Below are 24,727 nucleotides of genomic sequence, written 5' to 3' on the forward strand. Positions count from 1 at the left end.
GTGGTGTCTTTATGGTGGTTGGGTCAGCATGGTTGGGGTCTCCATGGTGGTTGGGTCTCCACTGGGGCGGGGTCTTCATGGTGGCGGGGTCTTCATGGTTGGGGGTCTTCGTGGTTAAGGTCTTCGTGGTTGGGGGACTTCATGGTTGGGGTCTCTATGGTGGTTGGGTTCTCCATGGTTGGGGTCTCCGTGGTTGGCGTCTCCATTGGGGTGGGGTCTTTATGGTGGTGTCTTTATGGTGGTTGGGGTCTTCATGGTTGGGGTCTCCATGGTGGTTGGGTCTCCATTGGGGTGGGGTCTTCATGGTGGCGGGGTCTTCATGGATGGGGTCACCATGGCGGATTGGGTCTTCATTGGGGGGGGGTCTCCATGGGGATCTCTCCATGGGGTGGGGGTCTCCACGGGGGGGTGGGGGTCTCTGACCGCTGTGTCCCCCCCCCCCAGCCTACCTGCTGCTGGGGGTGACGGCGGCGCTGCTGCTGCTGGCGGCCTTCCAGCAGCTGCTGGAGCTGCACGGGGTCAGCGCCGCGCTGCGCCCCCCCCCGGACCCCCCCGAGGAGGACGGGGGGCTGCTGGACGAGGGGGGGCAATAAACGGGGGGCTCGAAGCGCGACGGGCTCGCTGTGGTCACTGGGGGGGGTTGGGGGTCCCAGACACATGGGGGGCTCCCAGTCCCATTGGGGGGGGCAGACACATTGAGGGGGGGAGCAGATACATGGGGGGGGTCCCAGTCCCACTGGGGGGGGTCCCAAACCCATAGAGGGGTCCCAGTCCCAAGTAGGGGGGTCCAGACTCATGAGGGGGGGGTCCCATTTGGGGTCCCAGTCCCTGTGACACCACAGCCCCCCCCCCACCCGACCCTATTAGGATGAAAGAACTCCCCCCCCCCCAGCTCATTTTATAGAAAACCTTTATTCTGTAAAAATTGGGGGGGAAGTGAGGGGGGGCTCACATGGACGGGGGGGGAGGGAGCGGGGGGCCGGGCACCCCCATGGGCACCCCCAGGAGCCCCCCCCCCACCTCACCCCACAGCGGGCGGGGGGGGGATGCCGGACGGTGCCCCCCAGTGTCTCTCCATCCCCCCCCCCCCCCAGCTCCGATATATACAGACAATAAATACAGGGCCCCCCCCCCCGGGATGGGGAGAGGGGGGCTCAGGCCGGGGGGCGCGCGGGGACGCAGCGGGGGAGTCCCTGCGCCGGGACAGAGCCGGGGGGGCAGAGGCAGCGGAAGGAGCCGGGGGTGTTGAGGCAGCGCCCCCCCCGGCACAGGGCGGCCTCCGAGCACTCGTCGAGGTCTGCGGGGAAAAGGGGGGGGTCAGGGGAGGTCGGGGAGGGGGATTAAGGGGGGTTGGGGGGGATTTGGGGTGGGATTGGGGTGGGATTGGGGGGTTTTGGGGGGATTGGGGGAGATTGGGGGGGGAATGGGGTGGGATTTGGGGTGGGATTGGGGGGGGGTTGGGGGGGATTGGGGTGGGATTGGGATTGGGGGGGATTGGGGTGGGATTGAGGGGGATTGGGATGGGATTGGGATGGGATTGGGGTGGGATTGGGGTGGGGTGGAATTGGGATTGTGTGGGTTTTGGGGTGGGATTGAGGGGGATGGGGATGGGATTGGGGTGGGATTTGGGGTGGGATTGGGATTGTGGGGGATTGGGGAGGGATTGGGGTGGGATTGGGATTGGGGGGGATTTGGGGGGGGGATTGGGGTGGGATTGGGATTGGATTGGGATTGGGTAGGATTTGGGGTGGGATTGGGGTTGGGATTGGATTTGGGGTTAGACTGGGGTGGGGAGGGGTTGCGGATGGGATTGGGGTGAGATTTGGGATGGCATTGGGGTGGGATTAGGATGGGTTTGTGTTGGGATGGGAAGGGATTTGGGGTGGGACTGAGATTGGTTGGGATTTGGGGCGGGATTGGGATTTAGTTGGGATTTGGGGTGGGATTGGGATTGGATTTGGGGTCGGACTGGGGTGGGAAGGGGTTGCAGATGGGATTGGGGGGGGTGGGGATGGGATTGGGGTGGGATTGGGATTGGGGGTATGGAATGGGCATGGGATCGGGATTTGGGGTAGGATTGGGGTAGGATTGGGGTAGGATTTGGGGTTGGATTAGGGTGGGATTGGGGGTTGGATTAAAGTGGGATTGGGGATGGGATGGGGTGGGATTTGGGCTTGGACTGGGGTTTGGGATGGGATGGGATTGGGATGGGAACAGGCTGGGATTATGCCGGGATCAGGCCGGGATTGTGCCGGGATCAGGCCGGAATCAGGCCGAGATTAGGCCAGGATTAGGCCGGGATCAGGCCGGGATCAGGCCGGGATTAGGCCTGGATTATGCCAGATTAGGCCGGGATTAGGCCGGGATTATGAAGGAATTAGGACGGGATCAGGCCGGGATTATTCCGGGATCAGGCCGGGATTAGGGCGGATTAGGCCGGTATTATGCCGGGACTAGGCCGGATTAGGCCGGGATTAGGCCGGATTAGGCCGGATTAGGACGGATTAGGATGGATTAGGACGGATTAGGCCGTATTATGCCAGGATTATGCCGGGACTAGGCCGGATTAGGCCGGATTAGGCCGGGATTATGCCGGGATTATGCCGGGATCAGGCCGGGATTATGCCGGGACTAGGCCGGGACTAGGCCGGATTAGGCCGGATTAGGCCGGATTAGGCCGGGATTAGGCCGTGTCTCACCCACGCAGGCCACGCGTGCCGCGTCCAGCCGGTAGCCGGGGTCGCAGGCGCAGGTGAAGCCCTGGGGCACCCGCATGCAGCGCCCGTGCTCGCAGCCGCTCAGCACCCCGCACAGCTCCGGCGGCAGCGCCTCGTCCCGGGGGTCTGCGGGGGGGGGTCCCCGTCAGCCCCCTCCCCATAAAAAAAACAAAATCCCCCCCCAAAACCCCTCAATCCCCCCCTCCCCCCCAAACTCACCGTCCTCGCTGGCTCGCCCCGGCCGCTCGGCCACGCCGTGGGGCTGGAAGAGCCACGGGGGGGGGTCCTGGGGGGCGCTGGGGGGGCTGCGGGGCCGGGAGGAGCGGGGGGGGCCCCGGCGGGACCCCTCAAAATCCTCCAAGTCCTCGTAGCGGGGGGGGGCGGCATAAAGGGCGTCCCCGCGGGGGTCGTAGCCCCCCCCCCAGCCCATAGGGGTCGTAGTCGGCGCGCAGCCCCGGGGGGGGCAGGCGGGGGCCCGGACCCCCAAAGGGGAGGGGGCCGTAGGGCAGCCCGTAGTGGGGGGGGTATTCGGGGCCGTATTCGTAGGGGGGGCCCAGCCCCGGGCCGGGGGGGCGCAGGACGTTGCAGAGGAACTCGAAGTCATCTGGGGGGGGGGGAGAGAAAAAAAATGGGGGTGGGGTCCTAAAAATTGGGGATGCTAAGGGGGGGGGTGTAAAGAGGTGGGGGGGGCACTGTTATATGGGGGGTGCCCAAGGGGTCTCCATTAGGGGGGGGGCGTTGTGGGGTGGTGGGAGGGGTTCCCATTATTGGGGGGGGCAAAGGGGTCCCTGTTATGGGGGGGGTCCAAGGGGTCCCAATCATGGGGGGGGTGTCTAAGGGGGACCCACTCTGGGGGGTGCCCATGGGGTCCCCATTATGGGGGTCTGGGGGGGGTCCCTATTGCTGGGGTAGGAGGGGGGCAGGGTGGGGGTCCCCCTGTGTGGGGTCTTGGGGACATGGGGACATGGGGACATGGGTATAGGGGATGGGGGGGTCGTGGGCATGGGAGGGGGCATGGGGACGTGGGCATGGGGGGGGGGACAGGGACATGGGGGGACATGGGGACACAGGGATGTGAGGCTATAGGGCCTTAGGGACATGGGGACATGGGGACAAGGGGACACGGGGACATGGGGACAAGGGGCCGTAGGGGACAGGGGTGCATGGCAACATGAGGCTATGGGGCCACGTGGCTGTGGGGTCATAGGGACGTGGGGACATGGGGACACGGGGACATGGGGACGTAGGGGACACGGGGACATGGGGATGTGGGGACACGGGGCCATCGGGGACACGGCGGTGGCACCTGAGTGTCGCGCGGGGCACAGGGCGCAGTCCATGCCCCAGGCCTCGCCGTAGAGGCAGCAGCACTCGGTGTAGGTCGCCTGCCGGTCCAGCCGCGGGCGCCCGCACACCAGGTCGGGGCCGACCTCCTGCCAGCACACGGCCGGGTCCTCCTCTGGGGACGGGGGGACACGGGGACACGGTGACGGGGGGCGTGGGGAGGCGGGGAGGCGGCGGGGGATATGGGGACATGGGGATGTGGGGCGTGGGGCATGGGGATATGGGACACAGGGACATGGGGACATGGTAATGTGGGGACAGGGGACATGGGGACATGGGGACAGGGGGACGTGGAGACATGGGGAGGTGGCGTGGGACGTGGGGAGGCAACGGGGGACATGGGGACACAGGGACATGGGGACATGGAGACACGGGGACATGGGGACGTGGGACATGGGGACATGGGGATGTGAGATGCGGGGACATGGGGACATGGGGAGGTGACGTGGGATGTGGGGAGACAACAGGGGACACTGGGATAAAGGGACGTGGGACATGGGGACGTGGGGTATGGGGACACGGGGACACAGGGATACAGGGACATGGGGACATGGGACATGGGGATATGGTGACGGGGGGTGTGGGGACACGGAGAGGCAGCGTGAGACGTGGGGAGGCAACGGGGGACATGGGGACAGAGGGACACGGGGACATGGGGATATGGGACACAGGGACATGTGGACACAGTGACATGGGGACATGGGGACACGGGGACGTGGGGATATGGGGACACGGGGACACAGGGACATGGGGACACGGGGACATGGGGACATGGGGACACGGGGACATGGGGACACAGTGAGGTGGGGACATGGGGAGGTGATGTGGGATGTGGGGAGACAATGGGGGACACTGGGATGAAGGGATGTGGGACATGGGGACATGGGGACACGGGGACACGGTGACGTGGGACAGGGGGATGTGGGACATGGGGACACGGGGACACGGGGATATGGTGACGTGGGACAGGGGGATGTGGGACAAGGGGAGGCGACGTGGGACATGGGGACACGGGGACACGGGGATTTGGGGACATGGGGGATACAGCGCCATGGGGGTATGGGGACACAGGACGTGGGGACACGGTGACGTGGGACATCAGGATGTGGGACATGGGGCCACGGGGGGGGCATCAGGGGACAGTGCCGGGACACGGGGATGGGGGGCCACGGGGACATAGGGCAGGGATATGGGGACACGTGGGGACAGGGCGACACGGGGGGGGTGACGGTGACACGGGGGGGGTGACAGGGGGTGGCCTCACCCATGGCGCGGGTGTCGTTGGTGATGCAGCGGCGCTGGGAGCCGTCCAGCACCAGGGGGGGGGCGCAGGAGCAGAAGTAGGAGCCCACCGTGTTGACGCAGCGGCCCCCGATGCACGGCTCCGCGTCCTCGTCCTGGCACTCGTCGTTATCTGGGGGGGGGGCGGTGGTGGTCGGCAAGGGGGTGGGGGGAACGGGGGGGGGGGGCTGGAAGGGGGCTCGGGGGGCTGGAAGGGTGCTCGGGGGGCTGAGGGCAGGGTGCTTGGGGTGCGAGTAGGGTGCTCGGGGTGCAGACAGGGTGCAGGCAGGGTGCTGAGGGTGCAGGGAGGGTGCACTCAGGGCACAAGTTGGGTGCTCAGGGTGCAGGTATTGTGCAGGGAGGGTGCACTCAGAGCACAATTAGGGTGCTCAGGGTGCAGGTAGGGCACGCTCAGGGTGCTCAGGGTGCTGGCTGGGTGCTGGAAGGGTGTGGGCAGGGTGCTCAGGGTGTGAGCTGGGTGCAGGCAGGGTGCTCAGGGTGCAGTCAGGGTGCAAGTAGGGTGCTCAGGGTGCAGGTAGAGCGCACTCAGGGCACAAGTTGGGTGCTCAGGGTGCAAAGAGGGTGCTCAGGGTGCAAGTAGGGTGCACTCAGGGCATAAGTTGGGTGCTCAGGGTGCTGGCTGGGTGCTGGCAGGGTGCTCAGGGTGCAGGCAGGGTGCAAGTAGGGTGCTCAGGGTGCTGGCTGGGTGCTGGAAGGGTGTGGGCAGGGTGCTCTCAGGGTGTGAGCTGGGTGCAGGCAGGGTGCTCAGGGTGCTGGCGGGGTGTAAGTAGGGTGCTCAGGGTGCAGGTAGAGCGCACTCAGGGCACAAGTTGGGTGCTCAGGGTGCAAAGAGGGTGCTCAGGGTGCAGCCAGGGTGCACTCAGAGCACAATTAGGGTGCTCAGGGTGCAGGTAGAGCGCACTCAGGGCATAAGTTGGGTGCTCAGGGTGCAGACAGGGCACGCTCAGGGTGCTCAGGATGCAAGTTGGGTGCTCAGGGTGCTGGCTGGGTGCAGGCAGGGTGCTCAGGGTGCAGGTAGGGTGCTGGCAGGGCACAAGTTGGGTGCTCAGGGTGCAAAGAGGGTGCTCAGGGTGCAGCCAGGGTGCTCTTAGGGTGCTTTCTGGGTACAGGTTGTGTGCTCAGGGTGCAGGTAGGGAGCTCAGCGTGCTGGCTGGGTGCTCAGGGTGCTCTCAGGGTGCAAGTAGGGTGCAGGCAGGGTGCAAGTAGGGCGCACTCAGGGCACAATTAGGGTGCTCAGGGTGCAGGTAGGGCGCACTCAGGGTGCAGTCAGGGCACAAGTCGGGTGCTCAGGGTGCAAAGAGGGTGCTCAGGGTGCACTCAGGGCACAATTAGGGTGCTCAGGGTGCTCAGGGTGCAGGCAGGGTGCACCCAGGGCACAATTAGGGTGCTGAGGTCAGGGTGCTGGGGGTGCTGGGGGTGCTGGGGGTGCTGGCAGGGTGCTCAGGGTGCTGAGGGCAGGGTGCTCAAGGTGCAAGTAGGGTGCTCGGGGTGCACAGGGTGCTCTTAGGGTGCAGTCAGGGTGCAAGTAGGGTGCTCTCAGGGTGCAGGCAGGGTGCTCAGGGTGCTCAGGATGCAAGTAGGGTGCTCAGGGTGCAGGCAGGGTGCACCCAGGGCACAAGTAGGGTGCTGGGGGTGCTGAGGTCAGGGTGCTGGGGGTGCTGGGGGGGTGCTGGGGGGGTGCTGGGGGTGCTGGGTGCTCACCCACGCACTGCAGGTGCTCCTGCTCGTAGTAGTAGCCGCTGGGGCAGTAGCAGCTGAAGCCGGGGGCGGCGTTGATGCAGACCCCCCCCCGGCACAGCTGCGGCGCGAACACCCGGCACTCGTCCACATCTGGGGGGTAAGGGGGTAAGGGGGGGGGCGACGTCAGGGGGAGGGTCCTCGGAATTGGGGGGGGCACCCCCGAAACGGGGGAGCCCCTATATAGGAGGGGAACCCCAAAATAGGGGGGGTATTGCCCCAAAATAGGCGGGATGCACCCAAAAGGGGAGGGGCGTAACCCCACAAAATAGGGGGGGCATCCCCAAATTGAGGGGGCACCCTGAAAAATGGGGACATCCCCAAAATGGGAGGGGTGAGTCCCCCAAATGGGGGCCATTCCTCCCCCAAATGGGGGCCATTCCCAAATTAGGGGGGGTGAGTCCCCAAAACGGGGGGCATCCCATAAATGGGGGAGCCCCAAAACAGGGGTGGCATCCCCAAAATGGGGGGGCATCCCCAACATTGGGGAACCGCTAAATACAGGGGGGAGCCCCTGAGTAGGGGGGGGAGTCCCTAAACGGAGGGAGCCCCAAATGGGGGGGGCCCCATCGCTGTGCCCCCCCCGCGGCCGCACTGACCTGCTGCTGAGCCCTGGGGCCCCATGGTCTGGCCGGTCCCGTGGGGGCAGAGGGCTCGGTGCTCGGCTTGGGGGGGAGGACAGAGGTGTCACCCCCCCTGCACCTTGGCACCATCCTGACCCCATCCCCAGCCCATCCCTGTCCCCATCCACACCCCGATCCCAATCCCATCCCATCCCAGTCCTAATCCCTGGCAATACCCACCCCAATCCCAATCCCTTTACAATCCCATCCCCATCCCCATCCCAAATCCCATCACCACCCCAAACCCATCCCAATCCCTTCCCACCCCAATCCCAGTCCCATCCTCATCCCATCCCCATCCCATCCCCATTCCATCCCAGTCCCAATCCCAATCTATCTCAATCCCATCACCAACCCCATCCCAATTCCATCTCCACCCCCCCAATCCTATCCCAATCCCATCCCAATCCTAATCCTATCTCCATCCCAATCCCATCCCATCCCAGTCCTATCCCCATCCCTTCCCATCCCAATCCCAATCCCCCATCCCCAATCCCCATCCCCATCCCCATCCCCATCCCCAATTCCATCCCCAATCCCATCCCCATCCCCATCCCCAATCCCATCCCCAATCCCATCCCCATCCCCATCCCCAATCCCATCCCCATCCCCAATCCCATCCCCAATCCCAATCCCAATCCCCCATCCCCAATCCCCATCCCCATCCCCATCCCCATCCCCAATCCCATCCCCAATCCCAATCTCAATCCCCCATCCCCAATCCCCATCCCCATCCCCATCCCCATCCCCAATCCCATCCCCAATCCCATCCCCATCCCCATCCCCAATCCCATCCCCGTCCCCATCCCCATCCCCAATCCCAATCCCAATCCCCCATCCCCAATCCCATCCCCATCCCCATCCCCATCCCCAATCCCATCCCCAATCCCATCCCCAATCCCATCCCCATCCCCATCCCCAATCCCATCCCCAATTCCATCCCCAATCCCATCCTCAATCCCCATCCCCATCCCCAATCCCAATCCCCATCCCCAATCCCACTCCCACCCCAATCCCTTCCCACCCCACGCCATCCCCAATCCCCTCCCCCCCCCATAGTGTCCCCATGTCCCCACCGGTTCCAGGCGTGGGGCACGGCCTCGGGGGGGGGCAGCGGACCCCCCAGGCGCCCCCCACGCTGCAGCAGCACTGCTGCCGGCTGACGTTGGGCGCCAGCACCCCGCAGGCGGGGCTGAAGCATGCCGCCAAGCCCGGGGGGGCTTCCATGGCTCCGGGGGGGGCCGGAGGAGTGGGGTCGCTGGGGGGGGTCCCCCGCACGTCCCCGTCACCGGATCGAACTCGTGCCCCCCGTCGGGGCAGAGGCAGAGGAAGGAGCCGTCCACGTTCTCGCAGCGCGCCGCCCCGCACACCCCCGGCAGCGTCGCGCACTCGTCCACGTCTGGGGGGGAAACACGAAGGGGGGGGGGCTCAGTGTCACTCTGGGTGTCCCCCCCCTGCTGTCCCCGCTGTCCCCGTACCCTGGCAGTGGTGGCCGTGCCGGGCGGCCTCGTAGCCCTGGTGGCAGGCGCACTGGAAGGAGCCGGGGAGGTTGTGGCAGGCGGCGTGGGGGCTGCAGCGGGACCCCCCCTCGGCGCACTCGTCCTCGTCTGCAAGCGGGGAGGTGACGTTTTTTTGGGGGGAGGGGGCGGTGGGGACATTGGGGGGGGGAGCGTGGAGCCGTCCCCCAAAAGCTCAGCCCCATGGGGGGGTCCCCACTGTCCCCCGATGGTCCCTGCTCTCCGTCTCCATCCTGACCCCATGGAGAAGCCCCCCTGCACCTCGACCCCATTGGCTTGTCCCCAGTGGCCCCATTGGCTTGTCCCCAATGTCCCCCATCGTTTTGTCCCCATTATCTCCCGTGGTGTTGTCCCTGATGTCCCCTGCTGCCCATCCCCATCCTGACCCCATAGAGAAGTCCCCCTGCATCTCGACCCCATTGGCTTGTCCCCAGCATCCCCGTTGTTTTTTCCATGTCCCCCATAGCTTTGTCCCTATTGTGCCCCATTGGCTTGTCCCTGATGTCCCCCATGCCATGGCCCCTGCTGTCCGTCCCCCTCTGTGGTGGTTTTACTCAAGTGGGCAGCCAAGCTCCACCACAACCGCTCTCTCACTCCCCCTCTCCTCAGAAGGAGGGGGAGAAAATACAACACAGAGAACTCGAGGTTTGAGATGAGAAAGGTTTAATTAAAGGGAAAGGGAATGGGAAGGAGAAACAGATACAAAAGAAACAATCAGTCCGCGCGGAAGCACAGAGAGAGAGAAAAAAATTACTCTCTACTTCCCATCAGCGAGCGGTGTTCGGCCACGTCCTGGGAAGCAGGGCCTCAAACGCGTAGTGGTTGTTCAGGAGGAACAGCCCCCTCCCCCACGAGAGCCCCCCCTTTTATTGCTGAGTGTGACATCAGGTGTTATGGAATATCCCTTTGGTTGGTTTAGGTCAGCTGCCCCGGCAATGTCCCCTCCCCATCACTTGCCCACCCCCAGCCTGCTGGCTCTTGGGGGCTTAGGAGTCCTGATGCTGTGCCAGCACTACGCAGCAATAGACACAACACTGGAGTGATATCAGTGCTGTTCCAGCTACGAGTGCAGAGCACAGCACTGTGCGGGCTGCTGCAGGGAAAAGGTGACTCCAGCTCAGACAGACCCAACACAACTTCCACCCCTTATTCCATAACATTTGTGTCACAGTCAGGTACAGTTTAGTATATAGATGTTCTCATCACCATTGTTTTCTGTCCATTGAAGCATTTTTATGTCTGTACTTCTCTTTATTCTATAGGTCTTTTCCCAAAATGCTCATAAAAACTGTTGATGGTTTCAGCTTCATCTGTTAAAGTGGTCACTCAGGACATGCGAAGTTGGTTTTCTTGACACGAGCACCAGCTTAGCTCACATCACTGTTGCACTTGCCCGGTTCCTTGCAAAGTTGACCTGTCATTGGTTCTGCAGTGTCCTCCTACAACACATAACTTGGATAACAGATTAATTTTCTCCCAGTGTTAAATCTCCTTGTGGCACACACTTGATATCCTCATCTTTCTGCATTACCCACCAGGTGTACCCTGGTCCTTGGGCAAAGACAATCCCACGAGTGGGTTTGCCTTTTCCCATGGCAGGGGCAACCCACACTGCCTTCCCCATCCACTTCCCCACATGCACTACAGGGACTTTAGCTTCTCCCACAGTGTGTAGGGGTTTTGTTTTAGCAGGACCAGGACGGCTTTCAGACCCCCTGTTGTTAACTAGCCAAGTGGCCTCTGGTAGATTTATATCCCAATGTTTCCATGTCCCAGCACCCAATGCTCGCAGCATAGTTTTTAACAGTCCATTGTACCTCTCAACCTTCCCAGAGGCTTGTGGGTGATAAGGGATGTGGTACACCCATTCAATGCCATGTCTCTTGGCCCAGGAAGTGATCAAATTATTTCGGAAGTGACTCCCATTGTCGGACTCAATTCTTTCTGGTGTACCATGTCGCCACAACACTTGTCTTTCCAGGCCCAAGATAGTGTTTCGGGCCGTGGCATGGTTTACTGGATATGTTTCCAGCCACCCAGTAGTTGCTTCTACCATGGTGAGTATGTAACGTTTACCTTGGCGGGTTTGTGGAAGTGGTCCGATGTAGTCAATCTGCCAGGCCTCACCATAACGAAATCCAAGCCATCTCCCTCTATTCCAGGGAGACTTTACCCTCATGGCTCGTTTGATTGCAGCACAGGTCTCACACTGATGGGTAACCTGTGTGATGGCCTCAATGGTCAGGTCCACCCCTCGATCACGAGCCCATCTGTAAGTGGCATCCCTCCCCAGATGTCCTGATGTTTCATGGGCCCATCGAGCTACAAACAGCTCACCCTTACGTCCCCAGTCCAGGTCCACCTGAGCTATTTCAATTTTTGAAGCTCTGTCTACTTCTTCATTGTTCTGATGTTCTTCGGTAGCACGATTCTTAGGCATATGGGCATCTACATGACGTACCTTTACAGCCAGGTTTTCTACCCGAGCAGCAATATCTTGCCACAGGGTAGCAGCCCAGATAGGTTTACCTCTGCGCTGCCAGTTGTTCTGTTTCCATTGTTGCAGCCACCCCCACAGCGCATTTGCCACCATCCATGAGTCAGTATAGAGATATAGTACCGGCCACTTTTCTCTTTCAGCAATTTCTAGGGCCAGTTGTATAGCTTTCACTTCTGCATACTGACTCGACTCACCTTCCCCTTCCATGGCCTCCACAACTTGTCGTGTGGGACTCCACACAGCAGCTTTCCACTTCCGATGGCTCCCTACCACACGGCAGGATCCGTCAGTAAACAACGCATACTGCTTTCTGTCTTCTGGCAACTCATTGTATGGTGGTGCCTCTTCAGGACGAGTTACTTCTTCTGTTGGTGCTCCGAAATCCCTGCCCTCTGGCCAGTCCATAATCTCTTCCAGGATTCCTGGGCGGTTGGGTTTTCCCATTCGAGCCCGCTGTGTAATTAACGCTACCCATTTACTCCACGTAGCATCGGTTGCATGATGTGTAGTGGGGATTTTCTCTTTGAACATCCAATGTAACACAGGTAGCCGTGGGGCCAAGAGAAGTTGTGCTTCTGTACCAACAACTTCTGAAGCGGCTCGAATCCCCTCATATGCTGTTAATATTTCCTTTTCAGTTGGGGTGTAATTGGCTTCTGATCCTCGATAGCCCCGGCTCCAGAACCCCAAAGGTCGGCCTCGAGTTTCTCCTGGGGTCTTCTGCCAGAGGCTCCAGGTGAGCCCATGCTCCCCAGCTGCAGTGTACAGTATGTTTTGCACAGCTGGTCCAGTACGGACAGGCCCAAGGGCTACTGCACGAGCTATTTCTTGTTTGAGTTGTTCAAAGGCCTGTTGTTGCTCAGGGCCCCACTCAAACGAGTTCCTCTTCCGAGTTACTCGATATAGAGGACTCACAAGCTGACTATAACCGGGCACATGCATTCTCCAAAATCCCACAAGACCTAGGAAAGCTTGTGTTTCTTTTTTGCTAGTTGGCGGAGACATAACTGTTATTTTGTTGATCACATCCGTTGGAATGTGGCGACGTCCATCCTGCCATTTTACCCCCAAGAACTGGATTTCCTGTGCAGGTCCTTTGACCTTATTCTGTTTAATGGCAAAGCCAGCTTTCAAGAGAATTTGAATTATTTTCTTCCCTTTCTCAAAAACTTCTTCTGCTGTATTACCCCATACAATGATATCATCGATGTACTGCAGGTGTTCAGGAGCGTTCCCCTGTTCCAGTGTCGTCTGGATCAGTCCATGGCAAATGGTAGGGCTGTGTTTCCACCCCTGGGGCAGTCGATTCCAAGTATACTGAATGCCCCTCCAAGTGAAAGCAAATTGTGGCCTGCATGCTGCTGCTAGAGGGATAGAGAAAAATGCATTAGCAATATCGATTGTAGCATACCACTTGGCTGCCTTTGACTCTAGTTCGTACTGGAGTTCTAGCATGCCTGGCACTGCTGCACTTAGTGGTGGTGTGACTTCATTCAGGCCCCGATAGTCCACTGTTAGCCTCCACTCGCCATTGGACTTTCGCACTGGCCATATAGGACTGTTAAAAGGTGAATGAGTCTTGCTGATCACTCCTTGGCTCTCCAGATGGTGAACTAACTCATGGATAGGAATCAGGGAGTCTCGGTTGGTGCGATATTGCCGCCGGTGCACAGTTGTAGTCGCAATTGGCACTTGCTGTTCCTCAATCCTCAGCAGTCCTACAGCAGAAGGGTCTTGTGAGAGACCAGGCAGGGTAGACAGCTGCTTAATCTTCTCTGTGCTCAAGGCAGCTATGCCAAAAGCCCACCGGTACCCTTTTGGATCCTTGAAGTATCCTTTCCTGAGGTAGTCTATGCCGAGGATGCACGGAGCCTCTGGGCCAGTCACGATGGGGTGCTTTTGCCACTCCTTCCCAGTTAGACTCACTTCAGCTTCCAATATGGTTAGCTCTTGGGATCCCCCCGTCACTCCAGAGATAGAGATGGGTTCTGCCCCTTGGTGGCCTGATGGCATTAGGGTACACTGTGCGCCTGTGTCCACTAAAGCTTTATATTTTTGCGGTTCCGGTGTGCCAGGCCATCGAATCCACACAGTCCAGTAAATCCGGTTGTCCCTCTCCTCTACCTGGCCAGAGGCAGGGCCCCACTAGTCTTGGTCGGAGTATCTATCAATTAATTCTTCCAAATGTGAAGCAGAAGTCTCTTCGTCAGGGTCAGGAGTAATACTATTCCTTCTACTGCCTCTGGGGGACTGTTCAACAGAAACTGGAGCAGCAATCCTCTTAGGGGCCCTCTTTGTTGCTGCTGTATCTTTCCGTAGTTCACGTACCCGAGCAGCTAGGGCCGAGGTCGGTTCACCATCCCACTTCCTCATATCTTCCCCATGGTCATGTAAATAAAACCACAAGGTACCTCGCGGTGTGCGTCCTGGATTCTCCCTTGTTTGAGCCGGGGACTGCTGGCGCTTGATGGCCGAAAGATTTTTTTGTTTAGGTGAGGACGAAGCTATGTGTTCATCTAGCCGTTGGGACAATTTCTCCACAGCTGAAATGCAGCCCCGTACTGGGGCAGAGAGATTTTCTTCATATTTATGAAGTTGATTGGACACGGTGTCCACAGTTGGCCCCATCCCCTCATCCCAACCCATTACTGCCAGTGTGCTGGCATGTGTTAGGGGTGCCGCCCGTACAAACTTCCGCCACATGGATGTTGTGCATTGAACTTCATCGGGGTCTGTAGGTGTCTGGGCATTATTTAAATCACTATAAATCATCTCCAGCACAGCTAATTCCCGCAGCTGCTGGAGGCCCTGATCCATAGTGGTCCATTTGTTTACTTGGTAGACAATATCCTCTTTATGGGGATACCTTTCTTTCACAGCTGTTAGGATTCGCCTCCAGAGGCTGATAACTTGTGCCTCTCTTCCAATTACTCTATCAATGAGCCGTTCTCTGGAAAGGGATCCCAGCTGCTTGGCTTCATTGCCTTCTAGCTGTTGGGTATTGGCCCCACTATCCCAGCATCGAAGCAGCCAGGTGAGGATGTGCTCACCTGGATGGCGACTGAAGTCTTTTCGTAGTTCTCGCAGCTCACTCAAGGATAGAGACCGAGTAGTTTCTGATTCATCTATGATTTCAGTCTCTCCTTTGTGATGTTGCCATGATAACGCTGCTTTAGAGCTGCTTGCCTTTTCTTCTTCTCCCTCATCTGTAGGAGGAGCTTCTTCCCGTACTAAACGACCTGATCTCCGTTTCCACTGTTTCGTCTTTACTACAGGGGCGACTGATACCATAGATGGTCGGTCCTCTAGGGTGGTCACAGTTTGTGCTGTCTCATCGTCAAATTCAAGAACCTCCCTATTCCCTTGAGGGTGCTGGGCAATGTTAATTGATATTTGATAGGCGTAAGCCAGACCCCAGCAGAGTGCAGCAATCTGGTGGAGTTCTCTAGTATTGCCAGGGTCAGGGCATACGTCTTTCAAACATTGTACCAGTTTCCTTGGATTTTGTACTTGTTCAGGGGTGAAATTTAGAACCATTGGAGGAGAAAACCGTGATAGGTACCTGCCCAAATCCCCCCACACACCTTGCCACCCACAACTTTGTCTGGGGACAGGTCCTTGGATAATATTCTTAATAAATTGCTTTACCTTGGGGAAGAAGACAAACACAAAACCTAGTAATAGGAGGATAATATCTGACCAAGGGTATCCAAGATACTGAAAGGCTGCTGTAATTAGCCCACAGGGAGAAAAGTAGAAGGCACCACACCCGATATTATTCACTGATTGACTGCTAGGGGCAAAAAAGAAGGCGCTGTAATTCTTAATATTTTCAATAAGATAATCTCCAGGAGACCAGGAGGATAACCATGCCGGGCCTGAATACCAAACAAAACTGAAGGCCAGTATGTTACAGCACGACACGATAAAGAAAACAAGCACAGACTTCAACACTTTCTCCGATCGGATGTAAAGGAAAAAAGAAAACAGAGAGTAGGCTACATACAACATATCCACACAGAAAAGTATTGCCAGAAAACCGAACATTATGACTATCGATATGTTAGTTGTAAATACTTCAATCAATGCTATTGTTATCTCAACCCTCGAGCCCCACGTTGGGCGCCAAAAAGGACTGTGGTGGTTTTACTCAAGTGGGCAGCCAAGCTCCACCACAACCGCTCTCTCACTCCCCCTCTCCTCAGAAGGAGGGGGAGAAAATACAACACAGAGAACTCGAGGTTTGAGATGAGAAAGGTTTAATTAAAGGGAAAGGGAATGGGAAGGAGAAACAGATACAAAAGAAACAATCAGTCCGCGCGGAAGCACAGAGAGAGAGAAAAAAATTACTCTCTACTTCCCATCAGCGAGCGGTGTTCGGCCACGTCCTGGGAAGCAGGGCCTCAAACGCGTAGTGGTTGTTCAGGAGGAACAGCCCCCTCCCCCACGAGAGCCCCCCCTTTTATTGCTGAGTGTGACATCAGGTGTTATGGAATATCCCTTTGGTTGGTTTAGGTCAGCTGCCCCGGCAATGTCCCCTCCCCATCACTTGCCCACCCCCAGCCTGCTGGCTCTTGGGGGCTTAGGAGTCCTGATGCTGTGCCAGCACTACGCAGCAATAGACACAACACTGGAGTGATATCAGTGCTGTTCCAGCTACGAGTGCAGAGCACAGCACTGTGCGGGCTGCTGCAGGGAAAAGGTGACTCCAGCTCAGACAGACCCAACACACCCTCCTAACCCCATGGAGAAATCCCCCTGCCCCTAAACCCCATAGTGGTGTCCCCACTGTCCCCTAGGGCAGGGTCCCCTCAGCCTCTCCGTACCCCCATCCCCATCCCCGTGCCCCAGTCCCTGTCCCCATGGCCCCATCCCCGTCCCCATGGCCCCATCCCCGTCCCCATGGCCCTGTCCCCATCCCCATGGCCCCATCCCCATCCCCATGGCCCCATCCCCGTTCCCATGGCCCCATCCCCGTTCCCATGGCCCCATCCCCATCCCCATGGCCCCATCCCCGTCCCCATGGCCCCATCCCCATCCCCATGGCCCCGTCCCCGTTCCCATGGCCCCATCCCCATCCCCATGGCCCCATCCCCGTCCCCATGGCCCCATCCCCATCCCCATGGCCCCGTCCCCATCCCCATGGCCTCATCCCCGTCCCCATGGCCCCATCCCCATCCCCATGGCCCCGTCCCCATCCCCATGGCCTCATCCCCGTCCCCATGGCCCCATCCCCATCCCCATGGCCCCGTCCCCATCCCCATGGCCTCATCCCCGTCCCCATGGCCCCATCCCCATCCCCATGGCCCTGTCCCCGTCCCCATGGCCCCGTACCCTCACACCCCCCGCCGTCCTGGGGCCGGTAGCCGGGCTGGCAGGGGGGCACGCAGCGGTAGGATCCGGGCAAGTTCTTGCAGCGCTCAGCCCCACACAACTCGGCCCCGTGCTCCTGGCACTCGTCCACATCTGCGGGGACAGGGCCACCCTCGCCGCCAGCCCCAGGGTGGGGGGCACCCAAAATCCCCCCCCCCAACCCCCCAGCCCCTCACCATGGCACTGGGCCCGCTCGGCGTCGGTGCGGAAGCCGGCGGGGCAGTGGCACTCGAAGGCGCCGTCGGTGTTGGCGCAGCGGCCGCCCCGGCACACGTCCCTGCGCTGGCACTCGTCCACGTCTGGGGGGGGACACGGGGTGAGGACGGGGGGGACATGGGCACGGGGTGGACGTGGGTACAGCGGGGGGACACGGGGGCAGGGGGGATACGGGGAAAGAGGGGGACACAAGGGGCTGGTGGCACCCCGTGGTACCCGGATGCGTGGGTGGGTGGTGGAGGGGTGGGGTGGGATGGGATGGGACTGGGGTGGGATTGGGATTGGGATGGAAATGGGGATGGGGTGGAAAAGGGATGGGATGGGATTGGGGTGGGATTGGGATTGGGGTGGAAAAAGGGTAGGATGGGGATGGGATTGGGGTGGGATGGGGATGGGATTGGGATGGGGATGGGGACTGGGGTGGGAATGGGGATGGGATGGAGACAGAGATGGGATGGGGGTTGGGATTGGGGTGGGATGGGATGGGGACAGGGAGAGACATTGGGATGGGATAGGATGGGGATGGGATTGGGATGGGGATAGGATTGGGATTGGATGGGGACATGGATAGGCACGGGGATGGGACTGAGTAGATTAACTGGGACTAAAAAACCGCAACTGGAATAGAAACCACAATGAGAATGGGGACTGCAATGGGACCGGGATGGGTATGGGGACGGGGACAGGGACAGGGACAGGGACAGGGACCGGGACCATGCCGGGCTCTGACCAACGCATGCGGTGCCCTCGGGGGTGCTGGCATAGCCCTGGGCGCAGAGGCAGCTGTAGGAGCCCTCGGTGTTGAGGCACTCGCCGTGGGGGAAGCAGAAGTCGCCCTCCAGGCACTCGTTGACATCTGTGGGCAGATGGGGGCCGTGGGGGGGCCGTCGGGTGTGGGGGGGACACGGCACCATCCCCACGCCACCCCCACCACTCACCCGCGCATGGCGCGCCGCCGGCACCCACCCGGTATCCGCGCCGGCACTGGCAGTGGAAGGAGCCCTCGGTGTTACTGCAGCGGCCGTGGGGACCGCAGGGCGAGCCCGTGGCGCACTCGTCCACGTCTAGGGGGTGGCACAATTAAGGGTTGGCCCCCCCCTCGGGGGGACAGGGGGGACGTGGGGGGACGCGGGTACCTGCGCAGCGCCCGTGGCGCAGCTCGAAGCCGTCGCGGCACGGCCGGCACTGGAAGGAGCCCGGCGTGTTGGCGCACTCCTGGCCGGGGCAGGCCAGGTGGTTCTCGCACTCGTCGATGTCTGCGCGGCACGGAGAGGGGGCGGCGGTGGTGGCACCGCGGGGAGGGCGTGGGTGGTGGCACCACGGACGGGGACACCACGGATGGGGACACCACAGATGGGGACACCACGTATTGGGAGGTTATGGATGGGTTCACCATGGATGGGGACACCATGGATGGGGACACCACGCATGGGGACACCACGTATTGGGAGGTTATGGATGGGTTCACCATGGATGTTTAACCCCGTGGATGGCAACACTATGGCATGGTGACCCCATGGCTGCTGACCCCATAGATGTTGAGTTCTTGGATGGTGGCGTTATGGCACGGTGACCCCATGGATGGTGACCCAATGGATGGTGACCCCATGAACGATGACCCCATGGGTGTTGAACACGCAGATGGTGTCCCCATACCCTTGGTGTCCCCATACCCTTGGTGTCCCCACACCCCGGTGTCCCCACACCCAGTGTCCCCACAGCCCGGTGTCCCCGCTCACCCTGGCACTGTCCCGTGGGCGTGCTGGCCTGGTAGCCGGCCGGGCAGACGCAGCGGTAGCCACCGGGCAAGTTCTCGCAGCGGCTCTGGGCGCAGGGCGAGGGGCTCTGGGCGCATTCATCCACATCTACGGGGACACGGCCACCTCAGCCCCATCCCCGTTGTCCCCATTGTCCCCCTCTGTCCCCCCCCCGTCCCTGCTGACCTTGGCAGTCGGTGCCGCCGGGGCCGGGCCGGTAGCCGGGGCCGCAGACGCAGCGGAAGCTCCCCACCGTGTTCTCGCAGCGGCCGGGGGCGCAGGGCCGGGGGCTGCGCCGGCACTCGTCCACGTCTGGGCAGGCGGGGGGACGGACGGCAATGGGGACAGACGGACGGACAGGAGCGGGGACGGATGGAGAGGTGGGTGGGAGGGAAGGGGGAGAGGGGAGTGGGGAGGTGGGTGCGCGGGGAAATGGGGGCAGGGGGAAATGGGGGCACGGGGAGGTGGGGGCATGGAGAGATGGGTGGGTGCGTGGGGAAACGGGTGCATGGGGAAATGGGGGCAGGGGGAAATTGGGGCTTGGAGAGGTGGGTGCACGGGGAGGTGGGTGCACAAGGAAGTGGATAGATGGGGAAATGGGTGCACGGAGAAATGGGTGGGTACATGAGGAGGTGGGTGCATGGGGAAATAGGTGGGTGCATGGGGAGGTGGGCGCATGGGGAAATGGGTGCAGAAGGAAATGGGTGCGTGAGGAAATGGGTGCATGAGGAAATGGGTGGCTGCACGGGGAAATAGGTGCACGGGGAAACGGGTGAGTGCATGGGGAGGTGGGTGCATGGGGAAACAGGTGCACAGGGAGGTGGGTGCACAGGGAAATGGGCGCACGGGGAAATGAGTGCAGGGGGAGGTGGGTGCACGGGGACATGGGTGCCCAGGGAGGGGCCGGGCGCCGCTCACCGATGCAGTGGGTGCCCTGGGTGCTGAGCCAGAAGCCGGGGTGGCACAGGCAGGTGTAGCCGCCCTGGCGCGGGACGCAGCGCCCGGGGCCGCAGATCCGCGGGTTCCGCTCGCACACGCTGCCGGCGGCTGCAAGCGGGCACACGTGAGTAACACATGTGTGTGCAAACGGGCAGGCGTGCAGCTGTGCACACCTGTGCAAACATGCACGCATGCACACTGTGCACGTGTGCGCAATCAAGCATGCATGCAACTGTGGACATGTGTGCAAATAGGCATACAGGACACATGCACACGTGTAGGCGTGTGTAAGTAGGCATTGTGCACACGTGTGTAAGCAGGCATGCATGTAGCCGTGCACACGTGTGCAAATAGTCATGCATGCAAACCGTGCACACGTGCACAATATATTTAGCTGTGCATGCATGAGATGCACACGTGCTACTGCAGCTGCATGCAGCTGGGCAAGCCTGCAATGGTGTGCACACGTGTAACACGCACGTGTGTAACTGTGCACGCCTATAACTGTGCACAAATGAGACTGAATAAATGCAAATTGCACACATAACTGCTTGCACATGTAACTGAGCACATGTGCACATGCAACTGCACACATGCAGCCATGCAAGCATGCAACCATGCACAAGTGCACAGCCACATGCACACACGTGTGACCTTGCACGCCTGTGCTGAGATGTGTATGTGCAACGGCGCAGAGCGTAACCACACGTGCAAAAAATAAAATAAAATGCACGCACACAGCTGCACACAGTGCAACCCTGCGCACATCTGCAACCATGCATGCGTGCAACGGTGCACACACGTGTGCAGCCGTGCACAAGTGCCCCAGCCCTACCTGGTGCCGGACCCTCCGGGCCGGGTGGCGTGGGGAGGGGTCCCAGCAGCCCCAGGGTGGGTCGAGGCACGATGACAACCTCGGGGGCTGGTGGTGGCACCTCGGGGATGCGCGGTGGCACCTCGGGGACGCGTTGTGGCACCTCGGGGACGTCTGGTGGCACCTCGGGGACACGTTGTGGCGCCTCAGGGACCCGCTGTGGAACCTTGGGGACATGTGGCACCTCAGGGACATGCGGTGGTGCCTCAGGGACACGTGGTGGCACATCAGGGACATGTGGTGACACCTCGGGGACACGTGGTGGTACCTCGGGGATGCGTTGTGGCACCTCGGGGACACGTGGTGGCACATCGGGGACCCGTGGTGGCACCTCGGGGACACGCGGTGGCACGTGTGGGACGCATGGTGGCACCTCGGGGACGCGTTGTGGCACCCTGGGGACCCGCGGTGGCACCTCGGGGACAGGCGGTGACCTGCTGGGGGGCGGCCGACCGGGGCGCCAGCGAGCTGTGGGGCAGAGCAATGGGGTGAGGGGGGGTCCTGGCAGCCGGGGGGGGTGGGGGGGGACAAAGCGGGGGGGACAAGGGGCTCACGGGCGGCGGTCCCAGCTGGGGAGGGGACACGGGGACGCCCCAGGGGGACACGGGGCAGGTCCTGGCCCAGGTAGCGGGTGTTGTAGCGCAGGTCGGAGGCCGAGTAGTGGTAGCCGGGGCCGGCGGGGCAGATCTCCTTGAACCCCTCTGCAATTGAAGGGGGGGGAGGGGGTGTCAAAATGGACCCCCCCCAAAAAAAATTACCCCCCTCCCCCCAAAAAAAAACCCCTCCAAAGGGTGAGCCCGTGGCTTTGGGTGCAAATCCCATGAAACGGAGGCTCCCCAAAGGGTTTTTGTTTTTTTTTGGGGGGGTCCGCCCTAAAGGGTTTTTTTTGGGGGGATCCCAAGGGGTTTGGGGGGTCCCGGGGGGGCTCACCGGAGCCGAAGGGGGGGCAGCGCTGGCACGCCGGCCCCCAGGCCTTGCCCACGCGGCTGCAGCAGCAGATCTGGCGGGTGATGTTGCGCAGGGTGGGCAGCGCGCAGCGCCCCTCCTGCAGCACGCGGTAACACGGCCCCCGCGCCTCCGAGATCACCTGGTGGGCTGGGGGGGGGGGGGCGGGGGGGTGGTACCGGTCACCCTAATCCCAATCCCAATCCCAATCCCAGTCCTAGTCCTGGTCCTAACCCCAATTCCAATCCCAACCCCAATTCCAATCCCAACCCCAATTCCAATCCCAATCCCAATCCCAATCCCAGTCCTAGTCCTGGTCCTAACCCCAATCCCAATCCCAACCCCAATTCCAATCCCAACCCCAATTCCAATCCCAATCCCAATCCCAATCCCAGTCCTAGTCCTGGTCCTAACCCCAATCCCAATCCCAACCCCAATTCCAATCCCAACCCCAAAACCCCAATCCCAATCCCAATCCCAATCCCAGTCCTAGTCCTGGTCCTAACCCCAATCCCATTTCATCCTGTTCCCTACTCCATCCCCATCCCACCCCAATCCTTTCCCCTTCCTCTTCCCTTCCCTATCCCCTCCCAATCCCAATCCCAATCCCAATCCCAATCCCATTTCAGACCACCCCCATCCCCATCCCATCCCCATCCCCTCCCAATCCCAACTCCAACTCCAATCCCAACCCCTACTCCCTCCTCACCCCATCCCCATCCACATCCCAACCACAATCCCAATCCCAACCCTAATCCCAATTCCAACCCCAATCCCAATCCCTACCACAATTCCAGGCCTTGCCCCAACCTCAACCCCAACCCCAATTCCAATTCCAATCCCAATCCCAGCCCCAGCCCCAGCCCCTGCCCCTGCCCCAATCCCAATCCCAATCCCAATCCCAATCCCAATCCCAATCCCAACCCCAATCCCAATCCCAATCCCAATCCCAACCCCAACCTCACCCCCAATCCCAACCCCTACCCCAGCCCCAACCCCAATCCCAATCCCAATCCCAACCCCACCCATAATCCCAACCCCAACCTCATCCCTAATCCCACCCCCAACCCCAACCCCACCCCCAACCCCAAACCCAATCTCAACCCCAACCCAAACCTCACCTCCAATCCCAATCCCAATCCCACCCCCAATCCCATCCCGATCCCAACCCCAATCCCAATCCCAACCCCAACCCCAATCCCAGCCCCAACCCCAACCCCACCCCCAACCCCACCCCCAATCCCATCCCGATCCCGATCCCACAGATGCAGCTGCTCCGGGACGAGTCCAGGATGAAGCCCTCGTGGCAGAGGCAGGCGAAGCTGCCCCGGGTGTTGGTGCAGAGCCCATTCTTGCAGAACCCCCCCTCCTGGCACTCATCCACATCTGGGGGGGGGACGCACACACACAGGGTGGGGGTCAGCACCCCAAAACCCCCCCCATCCCCTTTTAACCCCCCCAAAAATAAATCTCCCCAAACTCACCCACGCAGGAGCCGTTGGCGCGGCGGAAACCTTTGGGGCAGGGGTGCTGCCCCACGGCGGGGGGGTTCGCTGCAAATGGGGGGGGGTAGGGGGGGACAAAGTGAGCCCCCCCCCCACACCGCAGAACCCCCCCCAACCCCATAACCCCAAAAAAACCCCCGCTGCCTTACGGGGGTTGGCGTCGCAGGGCTGGCACTCGTGCACCCCCCAGGCCACGCCGGCCCCCCGGCAGCAGACGTCCTGGGTGCGCAGACCGGGCAGGGGCGAGCTGCACTGCACGGGGCGGGGGGGTCGGGGGGCGCCGGGACCCCCCCCGTGTCCCCATGTCCCCCCCCAGGTCCCCTTGTCCCCACCTGGATCCCCAGGTCCCCCTCCGTGTCCCCACCACGTCCCCAGCCCCACATCCTCGGCCACCTCCCCGTGCTCACGGTGCCATCCCCATGTCCCCACCCCAATGTCCCCATCCCCATGTCCCCATCCCCATCCCAATGTCCCCATCCCCATGTCCCCATCCCCACCCCAATGTCCCCATCCCCATCCCAATGTCCCCACCCCAATGTCCCCACCCCAATGTCCCCATCCCCATGTCCCCATCCCCACCCCAATGTCCCCATCCCCATCCCCATGTCCCCATCCCAATGTCCCCATCCCCATGTCCCCATCCCCACCCCAATGTCCCCATCCCATCCCAATGTCCCCACCCCAATGTCCCCACCCCAATGTCCCCATCCCCATGTCCCCATCCCCACCCCAATGTCCCCATCCCCATGTCCCCATCCCCACCCCAATGTCCCCATCCCCATCCCAATGTCCCCACCCCAATGTCCCCATCCCCATGTCCCCATCCCCACCCCAATGTCCCCATCCCATCCCAATGTCCCCACCCCAATGTCCCCACCCCAATGTCCCCATCCCCACCCCAATGTCCCCATCCCCATGTCCCCATCCCAATGTCCCCATCCCTGTCCCCATGTCCCCATCCCCGCCCCCAAGTCCCCATCCCCATCCCCATGTCCCCCATCTCCCCAGGCACAACTTGTGGCCATTTCCTCAAGTCCTATCATTAGTTATCTGAGAAAAGAGGCTGACCCCCTCCTCATCACAACCTCCCTTCAGGAAGTTGTAGAGTACAGTGAGGTCTCCCCTGAGCCTCCACTTCCGCAGACCAACCACCCCCAGCTCCCTCAGCCGCTCCTCACAGGACTTGTGCCCCAGGCCCTTCCCCAGCTTTGTAGCCCTGCTCTGGGCACACTCCAGGGCCTCGATGTCCTTCTGGTACTGAGGGGCCCAAAGCTGAGCACAGCACCTGAGGGGCGGCCTCACCATGTAATACACAATAAATGTTTGTTCATTGTCTTTTGTATTATAAAAACAAGGAGTTCCGTTTGAGGAGCAGGAG

General features: G+C 60.9%; 1 protein-coding gene across 1 annotated transcript; it reads right to left on the minus strand.

The window, feature by feature from the left end:
- Positions 1-2,702: 2,702 nt before the first annotated feature.
- LOC113841045 (latent-transforming growth factor beta-binding protein 4-like) lies at positions 2,703-23,853 on the minus strand. Its single transcript, XM_072032245.1, is given in 24 exon segments — positions 2,703-2,843; positions 2,937-3,321; positions 4,024-4,176; positions 5,326-5,475; positions 7,065-7,193; positions 7,700-7,765; positions 8,800-8,904; positions 8,907-9,122; positions 9,202-9,330; positions 17,075-17,206; positions 17,290-17,412; positions 18,060-18,185; positions 18,268-18,393; positions 18,466-18,585; positions 19,069-19,194; positions 19,273-19,398; positions 20,005-20,133; positions 20,861-21,065; positions 21,168-21,367; positions 21,454-21,600; positions 21,830-21,994; positions 23,108-23,230; positions 23,329-23,397; positions 23,499-23,853. Coding segments are annotated over 23 exon segments (3,456 nt in total). The 5' UTR covers positions 23,833-23,853; the 3' UTR covers positions 2,703-2,843; positions 2,937-3,064.
- Positions 23,854-24,727: the final 874 nt, after the last annotated feature.

The sequence above is a fragment of the Anas platyrhynchos genome, chromosome 37 (assembly GCF_047663525.1).
Source record: "Anas platyrhynchos isolate ZD024472 breed Pekin duck chromosome 37, IASCAAS_PekinDuck_T2T, whole genome shotgun sequence".
Lineage (NCBI taxonomy): Eukaryota > Metazoa > Chordata > Aves > Anseriformes > Anatidae > Anas > Anas platyrhynchos.